The following is a 17,957-nucleotide window of genomic DNA, read 5'->3' as shown; positions in this document are numbered from 1 at the left end:
TACTTTAACTGACAATTGCGTGTTTATGCGACACTGTACCCAAATAAAATGAATGTCCTTTTTTCCCACAAATAGAGCTTTCTTTTGGTGGCATTTGGTCACCTCTGCGATTTTTCTTTTTTTTTTTATTGCGCTATAAACAAAAAAAGAGAGACAATTCTGAAAATTCAATTAAACTTTTATTCATCATTTTAGCCCAATATGTATTCTGCTACATATTTTTGGTAAAAAAAAATCCCAATAAGCGTATATTGATTGGTTTGCGCAAAAGTTATCACGTCTACAAACTAGGGGAAAGATTTATGTCATTTTTATTTATTTATTTATTTTTTTACTAGTATTGGTGGAGATCAGTGATTTTTAGTGGGACTGTGACATTGCGGCGGACAGATCGGACCCCTGACTGACATTTTTGACACTTTTGGGGGGACCAGTGACATTACTACAGTAATTAGTGCTAAAAATATGCACTGATACTGTAATAATGACACTGGCCGGGAAGGGGTTAACACCAGTTGCGTGTGCAATTTTAAAGTGTGACATGTTTTGTATCTATTTACTCGGCATACCATCATCTTTTATATTTTACCCAAAAATATAGGCTATACAGTGGAGAAAATAATTATTTGAACCCCTGCAGGTTTTTTATGTTTGACCATTTACAAAAAAATGACATCATTTTTATCATAGGTGTATTTATTGTAAATGATAGAGACAGAATATCAACCAAAAATCCAGAAAAAACATGATACAAATGTTATAAATTAAGTCGCAGTTCGGTGAGTAAAATAAGTATTTGATCTCCAAGCAAAACAGGACTAAAGCCCCGTACACACGTACCGATTGTCGGCCGACGACCGATCGGCCGATTGTAGGCTTGTTAGTATGATGCTTCCGACAGCCGACAGCGCATTTTCGGCCGAACAGAATCTGTCGTGCAGGCATTAAAATTTTTGTTGGCCAACACCAGAACGGCCGATTGTTCGCCAGTCAGTACAGAATTCGGCCGACAGACAGCAGATTAGCAAGACTGGGCATGCTCAGAAAAGAAAAAAGACAAGGAAAGTTAACCATCACATGACATCACTTCTGCAGTCGGCTGTTGTTGAACGACAAAATTCGTGTGCAGTCTTTTGCAGTTTTCAACAGACACAACAGCCCTCCGACAAAAGACGGCCGATCGTTCGGCCAACGATCGGTACGTGTGTACGGGGCTTTAGTACTTGGAGAAACCCTTGTTAGCAAGCACAGAGGTAAGACGTTTCTTGTAGTTGGTTACCAGGTTTGCACACATCTCAGGAGGGATTTTGGTCCACTCTTTACAGATCTTCTCTAAATCCTTAAGGTTTTTTTGGCTGTCGCTTGGCAACTCGAAGTTTCAGGTCCCTAAATACATTTTTTATAGCGTAAGTTCTGGAGACTTCATGACCTTAATGTGCTTCTTCTTGAGCCACTCCTTTGTTGCCTTGGTGGTATGTTTTGGGTCAGTGTCATTGTGAAGACCCATCCATGATCCATCTTCAGTGTTCTGGCTAAGGGAAGAAGGTTCTCATCCAAGATTTTACAATACATGGCCTCGTCCATTGGCCCCTCAATGCAGCAAAGTCAGCCTGTACCTTTAGCAGAGAAACAGCCCCAAAGCATAATGTTTCCTCCTCCGTGCTTGACTGTAGGGATGGTGTTCTTAGGGTCACAGTCAGCATTTTTCTTCCTCCGATAATGGCGAGTCGAGTTAATGCCAAAGAGCTCAATTTTGGTCTCATCTGACCACAGCACTTTCTCCCAATCTTTCTCTGAATCATTTAGATGTTCACTGGCAGGCTTTAGACGGGCCTGTACATGTGACGTCTTGAGGAGGGGGACCTTGCGGGCGCTGCAGGATTTTAATCCATGGCAGCGTATTGTTTTACCAATGGTTTGTTTTGGGACTGTGGTTTCAACTGCCTTGAGATTATTCACGAGTTCCTTTCATGTAGTTCTGGGCTGATCCCTCACATCATTATCCTCATCCCATGAGGCGAAATCTTGCATGGAGCTCCAGACCAAGGGCGTTTGATGGTATTTCTTCCTTTTGCGAATAATCGCTTCAACAGTTGTCTCCTTCTCACCAAGCTTCTTGATGTTGGTCTTGTAGCCCATTCCAGCCTTGTGCAGGTCTACAATCTTGTCCCTGACGTCCTTTGACAGCTCTTTGGTCTTGTTCCTGATGATGAGGATTGAATGGAAGAAACAGATTCTGTAGACAGGTGTCTTTAATACACATAACGAGTTTTTGTTAGGAGCACCTTCTTAACCACTTTACCACCGGAGGATTTTGCTGTCTTACGTCCGGGCCACTTTTTGCGATTCGGCGCTGTGCGACTTTAAATGACAATTGCGCGGTCGTGCGACGCCGTACCCAAATGAAATTGACGTCCTTATTTTCCCACAAATAGAGCTTTCTTTTGGTGGTATTTGATTACCTGTGCGATTTTTACTTTTTGTGCTATAAACAAAAAAAGAGCGTAAATTTTGAAAAAATAACAATATTTTTCACATTTTTTATATGAAACCCCCCCCCCCCCCCCCAAAAATTAAAAAATCTAAATTTTTTTACATTTTTGGCCAATTTGTTTTCTGCTACCTATGTTTGGTAAAAAAAATCGCAATAAGCGTATTTTGATTGGTATGCGCAAAAGTTATCGCGTTTACTAACTAAGGGAAAGATTTATGTCATTTTTTTTTTTTAACGAGTAATGGCGGCAATCTGCAATTTTTTTTGCGGGACTGCGACATTGCGGCGGACAGATCGGACCCTTGACTGACATTTTTGACACTTTTGGGGGTACCAGTGACATTACTGCCGTAATCAGTGCTATATATATACACTGTTACTGTAAAAATTACACTGGCTGGGAAGGGGGTTCATTTTTATTGGAGAGGGAGGGGTTAATGTATGCCTGGTGCTTACTAACGTGTGTGGGGGGAGGTGACTGAGTGACACAGGGACAGATCGCATGTTCAGCTACGCTGAACCCTGCGATCTGACCCTGTCTGTCACTTAGGCGATCCGCCCGCTTTGTTTACACAAGCGGGCGGATCTCCAGACTCGATTTCTCGACGATCGGGGAAGAGCAGCGGCGATCGCCGCTGCTCCTCCCCTGGCCCGACTCCCGCTGTGACTGAATACAGCGGGAGCGGGCCTCCGGCAGCGCGCGTGCGCCGCCCACAAGGGGAGGAGTCCAGCAACGTAGGTCTACGTCGCTGGACGGGAACGAGCCATTTGCCGCAGTACAGTCAACGTGACCGGTCGGCAAGTGGTTAAATTGGCTTGACTAATCTGTGTACCCCATGAGCACATATTGTAGCTAGTCTGTAGGAACCAGAATTATTTTTGGTTGGTAGGGAATCAAATACTTTTTTTACTCACTGAACTGCAACTCAATTTATAACATTTGTATCTGGATTTTTGGTTGATATTCTGTCTCTATGATTTAAAATACACCTATGATAAAAAATGATAGACCCGTCATTTCTTTGTAAGTGGGCAAACTTACAAAAACTGCAGGGGATCAAATAATTATTTTCCTCTCTGTATATTTTGTTTTTTTGCATAAAGGGTAACTCCACTTTCGTGGGGGAAAAAATCAGCAAATAAAGAAAAAAACAATATAGCGTATACAATTGTGACACAAATCATATTGTAATTGAATGTTATTAAAAATGACAAACACACACACAGAAGACCGCTCAGGTGTGAGGAGTCCAACAGTCAGGCGCACGTCAGACCCCCAGCTGTAATCGTTAGAAGTAGAGGACTGCACTCCGACTTGGAAAATTGTGATCATTTATTGATAAATCCAAAAATCCATAATAGACGAAATTATCAGAGACAGGAGACAAGACATAGTTGACGCGTTTCACGAAATCAAATTCAACTATGTCTTGTCTCCTGTCTCTGATAATTTCGTCTATTATGGATTTTTGGATTTATCAATAAATGATCACAATTTTTCAAGTCGGAGTGCAGTCCTCTACTTCTAACGATTACAGTTATTAAAAATGACCTTTCCTTTTCAATCTGCAGATGTTTTCTGAAAATGCAATGCAATATGGCTGCCTGGAGGTGTTCTGTACACAGAATGTATACTGACCACACCCCAGAAACATAATTTCCTGCTTGTGTGATTGGCTCCCCAATTTTCCCAGAAGTCTGCGCTAAGATACAAGTCAGATTTCTGGCATCTCCTGCAACACAAATGTCATTTTTGGTGAGATACTTCCAATAGGAGCACGTCTAAACGGATGCAGGTCCAGCAGATTGCCTCATTAGAGGCCTGCAGCTGCACAGCTGATAGATAATTATGAAGCCACTCCCATTTGACCCACTCAGCACAGAGGAACAAACAATGATTTCTTCAGAATAAGGTAGGAATCTGCAACAAAGTTTGTTAAAGTTCCTGCCAGGGGCGTAACTACAGGGGTTGCAGGGGTTGCGATTGCTACCGGGCCCCATGCTCCAGGGGGCCCAGTAGCAAACTAGTGGGTGAACTTCCAGGATTGCAAAAGTCACACTTGCGACGGGGCCCTGGCATTGCACCACTGTGGGGAGGCCCCAAGATTGCAGGAAGGGAGCCCACTGCAGAACTTGTGAAAGGATCCTGCTGCGGGACCGTAATAAAAGGCCATGCAACGAGAATAAAGAGCCCCAGGATTAGTGGGAAGAGCCCTGGGCTTGAAGGGAAGGGCCCCGGCCAGGGATCTGGGGGGGCCCTTCATGGTTTCTTGCATTGGGGCCCTGAAGGCTCTAGTTACGCCTCTGGTTCCTGCAATGTACAGAGATCACCCAGAGGGGAATGTTTTTTTCTCAAAAAAAGTGGAGTTACGCTTTAAACTTCATTAAAGTAAAACCTCTGTGAAAAAACCGTGTGACATAAAACTGCAACAACCACCGTTTTATTCTCTATGGGCCTCTGCTAAAACAAATATATAATGTTTTGGGGGTTCTAAGTAATTTTCTAGCAACAAAATACAGATTTTTACCTGTAAACAAAAAGTGTTAGAAAAGGCCTGGTCTTCAAGTGGTTAAAGCAGAGTTGCGCCCAAGAACCCAACCACATCCCCCCCCCCCCGCCCAAAAATTAAAAGTCAGCAGCTACACATACTGTACACATACTGTAGCTGCTGACTTTTAATATTAGGACTCTTAACTATCCTGGAGTCCAGTGATGTCGGCACCCCAGCTGATGTTTCCATCGGCTGTGGGATGCTGCCGCCGACGTTGCCGGTAAGGAAACCCGGCAGTGAAGCCTTTCAGCATTACGGCCGAGTCCCTACTGCGCATGCGCTAAGCGCGCTGACCTCGGTTACTGGCCTGGAAGCAGAGGAGGGAGGAGGAGGGGGCCGAACTTCTGACGTACCTTGCTGTGGCGAGGACTGATGGAGGTGGGGACAGGGTACCTGTCAAAAACAGTTACCCACTCCCCCCTGAAAGGTGCCAAAGGTGCCAAATGTGGCACCGGAGGGGAAGAGTGGGTTCAGCTGAACTCTGCTTTAAGTAAGGGCTCTTTCACACGGGCGTTCCTTTTTTTTTGCCCGATCAGGTCCTTTTTTTTTTTTTGTAACGGACACGGATGACACTTGTGTCATCCGGTCCGTATGTCCGTTTTTCATCCCATCCGTTTGCGGATGAAAAACTGACATAATGCATGTCTATGTAAATACGGATGTCTGCGGATGACACCACTGACATCCGTTTTTGCTTCCGTTCCGTTTTTTGAAAGGAAGAAAAAATAGGGTTCTCCTCCGTTCAAAAAAACTGAACTGAACTGAACTGACAAAAAACGGATGTCAGAGGATGATCATCCGATGACATCCGTATTTACATAGAGATACATTATGTCCGTTTTTCATCCGCAAACGGATGGGATGAAAAACGGACATACGGAACGCCCGTGTGAAAGAGCCCTAATAAAAGAACAAATCTAAACAATCCATTCACCTAATATCAGGCAGGCTCTTGCCATAGTTGATGGTAGATCTAAAGGAGATTGTACAATCCGATTGTATAGTGAATAGCCAGCTTTAGATTTATGTTGCCAGTGAAAAGGATCAGTAAAGCTGGAATTGGCCATCTATTATTTGTAGGAAGAAGAATCCATATTTCATTACATAAACCTTCAAGAATCCTTTCAATACAGACCGGCACCAGTGCAGCTGTATTATGCGAACATTCTTTTCCGCAGGGAAGACGGTTTCCGTTACTGCAAAGATTTTTCACACAAACAATGTTTTCCAGGTCTGGTAAGCTCTGTCTGCTTTTTATGGCCGGCATTCTGCAGTCACAATAAAAAGTCACAAAGTTTGGTGGCATTGCACGGCTTGTGACATGATAGTGCTATAGATCGATAGGCAGTGACAGATCCATCCGTCATCCATAGGACCTATATATTATACATAACGGGTGGATCTGTCACTGCCTATCGGTCTACATCGCATTGCTCGGACCGTGAGATCAGAGTGCTATAGACCGATAGACAGTGACAGATCCATCCGTCATCCATAAGACCTATATATACTGTATATAACAGGTGGATCTGTCACTGCCTGTCCGTCTATAGCGCATTGCACAGACCATGACATGATAGTGCTATAGACCGATAGGCAGTGACAGATCCATCCGTCATTCATAGGACCTATATATATATATAATGGGTGGATCTGTCACTGCCTATAGGTCTATAGTGCATTGCATGGACCGTGACAAGATAGTGCTATAGACGGATAGACTGGCAATACACTGTGCAATCTGATGGGGCAATGTCTGTACAATCTCCTTCAGAGATAGCAAATCTGTGCAATGAGGACAAATCTAAACAACCAATTCAATTATTATCCAATCAGGAAAGAGAAGAATGTAAATGCTACTTATCAATGGGAAACCTGAGTCAGGGATGAGGTGCACAGATACCCTCCTTCACATCAGAGTCCCTCCATCACATCAGAGTCCTCCCCTTCACTTTACAGTCCCTCCTTCACATAAAAGTCCCCCCTTCACATCACAGTCCCTCCTTCACATCAGAGTCCCTCCTTCACATAGGAATCCTCCCCTTCACATCAGAGCCCCCCACCCCCATCACATCAGAGTTCCCCCTTCACATGAGAGTCTCCATCACATCAGAGTTCCCTCTTCAAATCAGAGTCCCCCCTTCACATCAGAGTTCCCCCTTCATATCAGAGTCTCCTATCACGTCAGAGTCCCCCCTTCACAACAGACTACCCTATCATATCAGATTCCTCCCTTCACATAAGAATCCCCACATCACATCAGAGTTCCCCCCCTCACCTCAGAGCCCCCCATTGCATCAGGGTTCCTCCATCACATCAGAGTCCCCCATCTCATCAGAGCTCCCTTAACATCAGTGTCTTTCCAACACATCTTAGGTCCCCCCTTCACATCAGAGTCCCCCCATTGCATCATAAAACCCCCTTCACATAAGAGTTCCCCCATCACAGGTACTCCCCTCACATCAGAGTCCCTTCCTTCATATCAGAGTCCCCCCCCCCATCGCATCACAGGTACCCCCTTCACATCAGAATCCCTTCCTTCATATCAGAGTCCCCTCATCACATCATAGACCCCCCTTAACATCAGAGTCCCATCAGAGTTCCCCCATCACATCATAGGAACCCCCTTCACATCAGAGTCCCTTCCTTCATATCAGAGTTCCCCCATCACATCAGAATTCCCCCATCTCATCACAGGTCTCGCCTTCACATCAGAGGTCCCCCATCACATTAGAGTTCCCCCCAACACATCAGAGTCCCCCTTCACATCAGAGTCCCCCCACCACCTCAACAGAGTCACACCATCTTACTAGTGGTCCTGTCTTCACATCAGAGGTCCCCATCATATCAGAGGTCCCCCATCACAACAGAGTCCCACCATCTCATCAGTGGTCCCACCTTCACATCAGAGGTCCCACCATCTCAATAGAGCCCCCCCCCATCACATTAGAGGTCCTGCCATTACATGAAAGTCCCACTATCACAAAATCCGATCATCGCATCAGAATCCCCCTTTCCCATCAGAGTCCCCACCTATACATCAGAGCCCCCCATCACTTCAGAGTGATCCCATTACAGAGTCCTCCCATCACAGCATTCCCTCTTCTCATCAGAGCCCTACCTTGTTCCAGCAGCATGGCAGAGGACAGGAGGTGAAGCAGGTCTGGACTGAGGTGCTCTTCTTTCCTCTTCTGAATGCTGGGGGTGGCCCTGCATACCGCCTACCCTAGATGAGTATCATGCAGAGCCATGGTGCAGGCAGGACGCTGTGTGCTTCACTGGTTGTTATGGTGCTGATGGCCAATCTGCAGGTACCATGGCAACCCATGACACTGATCCAAAGCAAACTGTCCCGTGTTCATGGCACCCCAGGGGAACCCAAATTGCACCCTGGATGAGAAACGCTGGTATAATGTATGGTCAGCCTATGTGCACCAAGAGAGTGGCAGACCTATTGTCATTTACTACAAAAAGGGCATTTGCCTCGCCTGGTTCCCAACCTATGGGCCACAGGGACATCTATGGCCCATCGGTACTTGTTGCAGAGCCCTTATTCCCTTGCAGTCATTAGTGGGAAGTTCAATTGGTGAAGGGGCTGTGATGTCACTGATCTCTAGCAGTTTCTTATATCATGTCTTCTGACAGTCTCCTGGAGCATGACTCTCCAATCACATCTGTATGAGGCCGGAACTCTCTGACCATCTTTTCTCTCTCTGCACTCTATGATGTCCCATTTAGGCCTAGTTCACACTTGCGGGGGTTGAGCCGCATTTTTACTACCCCCCAACTTCCCCCCTAGGCTGCACATGGGTACACATGTACCCCAAAAACTATCCCTCCCGTCACATTTGGCAGGCTGAACCTCCTGCTGATCACAACTCATGCAAGTAAATAGGGCTACACCTCAACTTTAACCGGATGCAATACACACATTTGCAGTGCAGTGGTGTGGGCTTCTAAGAGTTAAAACAGGCATTGTGGGTTAAAACACACCTACAGTAACATGTCCTCTGAAAAGCAATTCACTGCAGATCTTTATTCAGAGGGTTAATGCTAGTGTCCACGAGACTTTACACAGTTGCATTTGCGTTTCAGCACGCCAAAACACGTGTCCTACCTCCTCATGGTATAGGCCTCTTTCACACGGAGCGGACCGTATTGCGATCCGCTCCAGGGCTTTTTTTTTTCTTTTTACGGACACGGATGACACTTGTGTCAGGCCTCTTTCACACGGGCGTTCCGTATGTCCGTATATCACCCCATCCGTTTGCAGGTAATATACGGATATAATGCATGTCAATGGGATTGCGGATGTCAGCGGATGACCATCCGCTGACATCCGATTTGTGTCCTTTCAGTTCTGTTCCATTTTTTGGAACGGAACAGAACCCTATTTTTCTTCTGTTTAAAAAACGGAAAGGACGCAAAATCGGATGTCAGCGGTGTCATCCGCTGACATCCGCAATCCCATAGACTTACATTATGTCCGTATATCATCCGCAAACGGATGGGATGATATGCGGACATACGGAGCAGATGACAGAAGTGTAAAAAGAAAAAAAAAGCGCCGGAGCGGATCGCAATACAGTCCGCTCCATGTGAAAGAGGCCTCATCCGGTCCGTATGTCCGCATATCATCCCATCTATTTGTGGATGATATACGGATATAATGTATATCTATGGGATTGCGGATGTCAGCGGATGACACCGCTGACATCCGATTTTGCGTCCTTTCCGTTTTTGAAATGGAAGAAAAATAGGGTTCTGTTCCGTTCCAAAAAACTGAACAGAACTGAAAGGACGCAAATCGGATGTCAGCGGATGGTCATCTGCTGACATCCGCAATCCCATTGACATTCATTATGTTCGTATATCACCCGCAAACGAATGGGGTGATATACGGACATACGGAACGCCCGTGTGAAAGAGGCCATAGATAGGGTCTGGTCCCATCTCAGCGTTGGAGTGCAATGCCGCTGGAAAAGTACAAGCATGACGTTTTTTTCTGCATTTAATGCATAGAAGTCAATGGAAACGTGTCAAAATACACATGGCCTCCGGGCACACGGGTATCTGGTTCAGTAAAACGTAAAATTCTGGAGTATTTTCCCGCCCAGGAGTCAAAGGTGCTGAACGTAGGTAAACGCTGGTTCTTGCATAAACGTGCACATGCGTATGGATGTACAACCGTGAACATGGAGTGCCGGGTCACACTTGTGTGATGCGGGAAGGCTGCGAATTTGCAGCCTGTTCCCGCATCGCAAACGCACATCTGGCAGTTCACACTGCCATATGCGATACGCAGGGGGTGTCAATGAAATGATAAGGACACCCCCAGTTTGATCGCATATCGCAGTGCGATCTTTACAGTTCGCACAGGATCGGATCGCACAAGTGTGAACCACTGTGCGATTCGATGCTGATGCGGCTGAAAAAATGCCTCATGTGCGACTTTTGTGCGGGTGCAGTGCGAATTTAGCCATACAAAGTGTATGGCTGAATTCGCACTGCACATCCGATCGCATGTAATGAAGGAGCAGTGCGCTCCGATATTACATGCGATCGCCGCACACGCGGAAGTGTGAACTGGCATGGACAGTCTGCGATTGGGGAATTACATGCGTGTTTACACAAGTATCGGCGTCCACACGGGCAGTCATTGATTTCTAAGGACAGCTCCCGAGTCGGGGAAATGCCCCCGAATTTTCCATCGTCTTCCCCAGGCGCCCCTATACACGGGCCATATACGTTGGTGGCAGATATTACCAATGGCTGTTACCCCTATCCACTCCAAATTGTAAGGCCCCGTTCAAACATCGCGTTTTACAAACGCGCTTTTTTTTTTATGACACCATAGGGCAGCCGATTCATCTGAATGGCCTGTCCTACGCGCCACAAACGTGCTGGAGAAGTTTCTGCGCCTTTTTTGGGCGTAGAGCTTGGCGGGTTATGCCAGATGATTAAATGTGCGTTTGCTGACTGCCTCTGAGATGCCATTAATTGATGGCAACGCAAGCATTCTGCGCTTTTTTTGTGCGTTCCCAGAATCCGCAGATGTGAATGCAGCCTTACATGTGTGTCAACGCACAAAATAAGCGTACGCTGACTCGTGACAACGTAAGTCCCCCCAAAACGCATTTAAACGGGCCCTAATGATCTGCATTTTTAAATACAGCATGCGGCCCTCCGGAGAGGTCAGGGGCCACATTTGGCCCCCTATACCAGGCAAGCTGAGGACTGCTGCCCCCGACCTGGCGCTGACTTTTTCTCCCGACTTTTCTGACACGCCCAGCGACCGCCTTCTCCAGTCATAGGTGTGGAAAAGTGGAGTCACCCCAAACAAGTCGCAGATTTTCTAGATGATTAGGAATAATTGCTGGCGCTCACGTGACGGCCGGTGTATATCGCATGTGTCGCTGCATCGTCATGCATGGGGGCTTTAACCCTTCCATGTCTGACCTCTGGATAACTTCCAGAAATCACTGCCATAGACAGGGGAACTACAAGTCCCAGGAGCCCAGGGCACATCTGCCTGCAGCAGGGCATGGCTGGTACTTGTAGTCCTGCTCTGGGGGAGGGGAGTAATATATAGAGAAGGGGTACCAGGCTTTCACTCGGATCTTCAGCTCTCCCTCCTGGGGCTCCGCCATCACTTTCCGTGCCACCCGCAGCTTGTTGAGCCCTCCGAATCCGGAGAGGAGCACGGCTCTCATGTCCCGGCCATCCCCGGCTCCTGCCACCGCCGCCGCCGCCTCCTCGGCCGCCTCCTTCTCGGCTTCCTTCTCTATCATCTGCTCGGTCTCTTCGGCTTTCTCCGGCCGCTCCTTGGCCATGGCTGCGGGCACGGCTCCCCGCTCTTCAATGGGATGCTCGGCTGCTGCTGCTGCGGCTCCGGGCGCTGCTCCTCTCAGATACCGTAATGCGCACTGTACGGGCGCCGTGCCCAGCTCTGGGTCAATGCCAACCGGACTCTGCTGCGCTCCTACTACACACACACAGCGCACCAGCCTGGAAGTGTTGCTGTATGTAAATATTGGGTCTATAGGATGAGTGTGCTCATCTCCATCATCAGACTGTCCTCATCTCCATCACATGTCTGTCCTCATCTCCATCATCAGTCTGTCCTCATCTCCATCACATGTCTGTCCTCATCTCCATCATCAGTCTGTCCTCATCTCCATCATCAGACTGTCCTCATCTCCATCATCAGACTGTCCTCATCTCCATCACATGTCTGTCCTTATCTCCATCACATGTCTGCCCTCATCTCCATCATCAGACTGTCCTCATCTCCATCATTTGTCTGTCCTCATCTCCATCACATGTCTGTCCTCATCTCCATCATCAAACTGTCCTCAGTGAGCTCCATCATCAGTCTGTCCTCATCTCCATCACATGTCTGTCCTCATCTCCATCATCACTGTCCTAATCTCCATCATATCTCTGTCCTCATCTCCATCATCAGACTGTCCTCATCTCCATCATCAGACTGTCCTCATCAGTGTTGGGGGTAACTAGTTACAAAGTAACGGATTACAGTAACTACATTACTTTTTTTGGTAACTAAGTAAAGTAACTAGTTACAATACTAATATTGGTAACTACGCTACTTTACTAGGCTATAGGAAGGTGCTTTCCTGCGTTACCCAAGCCGTGCGATACAATCGTTATTTCGAAGAATAGAGAGGGATGAAGTTTATGACTTTTTGTTGTACTTTATGTTTTATTCTGTTTTTTCAGGTTTTGTTCTCATGTTTCCCAAAGCCTGGGTTTATACAATAAACTCTATGCAGAAAGAGTGTCATGTATCTTCTTCTACACGGTCAATTAAGAAAGAGGAAAGTAAAGTAATAAGTAGTGAAGTTACTTTTCAAATGCAGTAACTAGTAAAGTAATCTCATTACAATTTACAGAAGTAACTAGCTACATTTTTTGAGTAACTACCCCAACACTGGTCCTCATCTCCATCACATGTCTGTCCTCATCTCCATCATCAGTCTGTCCTCATCTCCATCATCAGTCTGTCCTCATCTCCATCATCAGTCTGTCCTCATCTCCATCATCAGTCTGTCCTCATTTCCATCACATGTCTGTCCTCATCTCCATCATCAGACTGTCCTCATCTCCATCACATGTCTGTCCTCATCTCTATCATCAGACTGTCCTCATCTCCATCATCAGACTGTCCTCATCTCCATCACATGTCTGTCCTCATCTCCATCATCAGTCTGTCCTCATCTCCATCATCAGTCTGTCCTCATCTCCATCATCAGACTGTCCTCATCTCCATCATTAGTCTGTCCTCATCTCCATCATATCTCTGTCCTCATCTCCATCATCAGACTGTCCTCATCTCCATCACATGTCTGTCCTCATCTCCATCATTAGTCTATCCTCATCTCCATCATCAGACTGTCCTCATCTCCATCATCAGACTGTCCTCGTCTCCATCACATGTCTGTCCTCATCTCCATCATTAGTCTGTCCTCATCTCCATCATCACTGTCCTCATCTCCATCATCAGTCTGTCCTCATCTTCATCATCAGTCTGTCCTCATCTCCATCATCAGACTGTCCTCATCTCCATCACATGTCTGTCCTCATCTCCATCACGTCTGTCCGCATCTCCATCATCAGTCTGTCCTCATCTCCATCATCAGTGTTTTCTCATCTCCATCATCAATCTGTCCTCACCTCCATCATCAGTCTGTCCTCATCTTCATCATATGTCTGTCCTCATCTCCATCATCAGTCTGTCCTCATCTCCATCATCAGTCTGTCCTCATCTCCATCACATGTCTGTCCTCTTCTCCATCACATGTCTGTCCTCATCTCCATCATCAGTCTGTCCTCATCTCCATCACATGTCTGTCCTCATCTCCGTCATCAGACTGTCCTCATCTCCATCACATGTCTGTCCTCATCTCCATCATCAGTCTGTCCTCATCTCCATCACATGTCTGCCCTCATCTCCATCACATGTCTGCCCTCATCTCCATCATCAGACTGTCCTCATCTCCATCATCAGACTGTCCTCATCTCCATCACATGACTGTCCTCATCTCCATCACATGACTGTCCTCATCTCCATCATCAGTCTGTCCTCATCTCCATCATCAGTCTGTCCTCATCTCCATCATCAGTCTGTCCTCATCTCCATCATCAGTCTGTCCTCATCTCCATCACATGTCTGTCCTCATCTCCATCATCAGTCTGTCCTTATCTCCACCATCAGTCTGTCCTCATCTCCATCATCAGTCTGTCCTCATCTCCATCACATGTCTGTCCTCATCTCTATCATCAGACTGTCCTCATCTCCATCATCAGACTGTCCTCATCTCCATCATCAGTCTGTACTCATCTCCATCATATGTCTGTCCTCATCTCCATCACACGTCTGTCCTCATCTCCATCACATGTCTGTCCTCATTCCCATCACATGTCTGTCCTCATCTCCATCATCAGACTGTCCTCATCTCCATTATCAGTCTGTCCTCATCTCCATCATCAGTCTGTCCTCATCTCCATCATCAGTCTGTCCTCATCTCCATCATCAGTCTGTCCTCATCTCCATCATATGTCTTTCCTCATCTCCATCACACGTCTGTCCTCATCTCCATCACATGTCTGTCCTCATCTCCATCATCAGACTGTCCTCATCCCCATAATATGTCTGTCTTCATCTCCATCATTTGTCTGTCCTCATCTCCATCATCAGGCTTTCCTCATCTCCATCACATGTCTGTCCCAATCTCCATCATCAGACTGTCCTCGTCTCCATCATGTGTCTGATCTCATCTCCATCATCAGACTGTCCTCATCTCCATCACATGTCTGTCCTCATCTCCATCATCAGTCTGTCCTCATCTCCATCATCAGTCTGTGCTCATCTCCATCATCAGTCTGTCCTCATCTCCATCATCAGTCTGTCCTCATCTTCATCATATGTCTGTCCTCATCTCCATAATGTCAGTCTTTATCTCCATCACCTTCATCCCTGTCCTGTCATCTCCATTATATGCCTGTCCTCACCCCTATTATTTTTATCATATGTCTGTCCTCATCTCCATCACATGTCTGTCCTCGTCTCATTCATCTCCATCATATGTCTGCCCTTATCTTCATAATGCCTGCCCTCATTCCCATATGTCTGTCCTCGTCTCATTCATCTCCATCATATGTCTGCCCTTATCTTCATAATGCCTGCCCTCATTCCCATACGTCTGTCCTCATCTCCATCATCTGTCTGTTCTCATTTCCTTGGTATCTGAACAATCTACCCTATAGCAGCACCAGTAAAGGAGCAATACCCGGAGGTCTTATGTTGCTCTGAGCTCTCTACTCGATGTGAAACCTCTACTGCTAAATGTCATGTTTATTTTAGTGTCATACTGAGTATCTGAATTTGCTGAATAGCTATCTTTGAATTTATTTCCCATTATTGACACTACTATCTGGATCTGCATAAGTAATGAGAGGTTCTGTTTGGTGTGCTTGTGTGGATGAGTGGGGCCGGTTTTAGGTGCTTATTTCGACTAGGTTTAATTTGTATTTTCAATAGGTGTCTGGGTACATTTTTTTTACTGGATATTTTAGTAATTAAGTTCTGTGTGCCAGCTATTTTTCAATACATTTTTGCAGATTTATACCGTTGTTGGTCCTCTGTTTCAACTATTCTTCAGGATATCCCTCCCACGAGGGACTCCTTATTTTCTTTATTTCTCTATATGCCTTAGTTGAGGAGGTACCCGGTCCTATTGAACAATGTGGTTACTGCATTACTAGGAATACCATTCACCTTAATGTTTGGGGTTTGAATGGTAGAAGGATCCATGAGTTTTTATTATTAGTTTATCTCCATCACCTCCATCCTATCCCTGTCCTCATCTCCATCACATGTCTGTCCTTATCTCCATCATCTCCATCATATGTCTATCCTCATCTCAACCATGTGCCTGTCCTCACCCCTATTATTTTCATCATATGTCTGGCCTCATCTCCATCACATGTCTGTCCTCATCTCCATCATCTCCATCATATGTCTATCCTCATCTCAACCACGTGCCTGTCCTCACCCCTATTATTTTCATCATATGTCTGTCCTCATCTCCATCACATGTCTGTCCTCATCTCATTCATTTCCATCATATGTCTGCCTTATCTTCATGTCTGCCCTCATCCCCATATGTCTGTCCTCATCTCCATCATCTGTCTGTTCTGATTTCCAACACATGTCTGCCCTCATCACCCTCATTTCCATCACGTCTGTCCTCATCTCCATCACATGTCTGATCTCACCCCCATCTTCTCCATCATATGTCTGTCCTTATCCCCATCATCTCCATAATTTGTCTGTCCTCATCTCCATCCTATGTTTGTCCTCATCTCCATTATTTCCATTATATGCCCTTATCTCCATCATATGTCTGTCCACATCTCCATCACATGTCTCTCTTCATCTCCATCATATGGGTGTCCTCATTTCCAACATTTCAGTCTTTATCTCCATTATCTCTGTCCTCATCTCCATCACATGTCTGTCCTTATCTCCGTCATTATCATATGTATGTCCTCGTATCAATCATCTCCATCATGTCTGTCTTTATCTCCATCATATGTCTCTCCTCATCTCCATAATGTCTGTCTTTATTTTTATTTTTTTATTGGTTGAACTAGATGGACTTTGTGTCTTTTTTTTAACCAGACTACCATGTAACTATCTCCATCATATGTCTCTCATCTCCATCATATGTTTGTTCTCATCTCCATCTTCTCCACCATATACAGTATCTGTTCTCACCTCCATCTTGTGTCTGTCCTTTCCATCATCTCCATGACGTCTGTCCTCGTCGCTGTCATCTCCATCATACATCTCTGTCTTTCTCTCCATCATCTCCATCATATGTCTTTCTTCATCTTATCAGTTTTTGGGACAGAGAACGGAGTGTCCCCTGTGGAGAGAGGAGGGCGCTGTCTGTTATTCGCCCAATATAAAAAGGTTGTAATGAAGAGGGCCTTTTTTCCTCCCGGCTTTTCCCTGGTTGAAGGCAAGGCTCTCCCTAAAATAGCCCATAGATAAATTCATTTTTTTTGCCTTCCACTAGGGGTGGAAGGAAAGAACATAACTTGATTTCTCCATCAATGCAGTTAGTGTTGATGAGGGAATGCCTCCCACACGCTATTGTGTTCTGCAGGGAGCCTTCCCTACCGGCAGAACACAATGATTACTAGCCACCGGCAGTAATCACATGAAAATAATTAAACAGGCTGGTATTTGAGAGATTGAATCTCAGCTCGTCCTTGCTGAACTGGCTGAATTTTGATCCATGTATAGCCAACTTGAATTCTAATGCCTTTCTGTTTTGAATAGAGCTGCATTTGCCTGACCAATGGTCTGGAAGACAGAGAATCCACGGTGTTAGTGCCCCCTGGGAGTAGGTCGCTAGAGTTGGGTGAATGGTTCGGGTCGACCAAAAGTGCAGTCTGAACATTTCCTGTTCGGCGGACACCTGAATTTGCAGGGCGCTGGTCAGGTGCAAGGTTTAGCCAATTAGGGAACTGTTAGGAACACTCCCTGTGCACACTGAAGTGCTGTCATGAATCTGCCACTTAAAGGAGTAGTCTGAAGCAAACTTTTTCTGGGGCAAATAGAGCATCACACAAAGTTATAACACATTTAAATATACTTACGTTTTCCTTATGGTCTTCTTCCTGGTCTATATATAGATATAGATAGATAGATAGATAGATAGATAGATAGATAGATAGATAGATAGATAGATAGATAGATAGATAGATAGATAGATAGATATACATAGATAGATATATATACATAGATAGATATATATATAGATATATATATATATATAGATATATATATATATATATATATATATATATATATATATATA

General features: G+C 45.5%; 1 protein-coding gene and 1 long non-coding RNA gene across 2 annotated transcripts in view; both read right to left on the bottom strand.

The window, feature by feature from the left end:
• VAT1L (vesicle amine transport 1 like) overlaps positions 1-12,103 on the bottom strand; it is a 130,190-nt gene extending 118,087 nt beyond the window's left edge. Inside the window, exon 1 of the mRNA XM_082270259.1 lies at positions 11,650-12,103. Within this exon, the coding sequence (XP_082126385.1) occupies positions 11,650-11,879 (230 nt within the window). The 5' untranslated portion in view covers positions 11,880-12,103. The remainder of the gene's footprint in view (positions 1-11,649) is intronic.
• LOC309565261 overlaps positions 1-17,957 on the bottom strand; it is a 643,481-nt gene that overhangs the window by 243,082 nt on the left and 382,442 nt on the right. The window lies entirely within an intron of this gene.

Source organism: Pelophylax lessonae, assembly GCF_965119305.1.
Source record: "Pelophylax lessonae genome assembly, chromosome: 10".
Classification (NCBI taxonomy): domain Eukaryota; kingdom Metazoa; phylum Chordata; class Amphibia; order Anura; family Ranidae; genus Pelophylax; species Pelophylax lessonae.
Note: the sequence above shows the minus strand (reverse complement) of the source record. Positions and strands in the feature narration are given on the sequence as shown.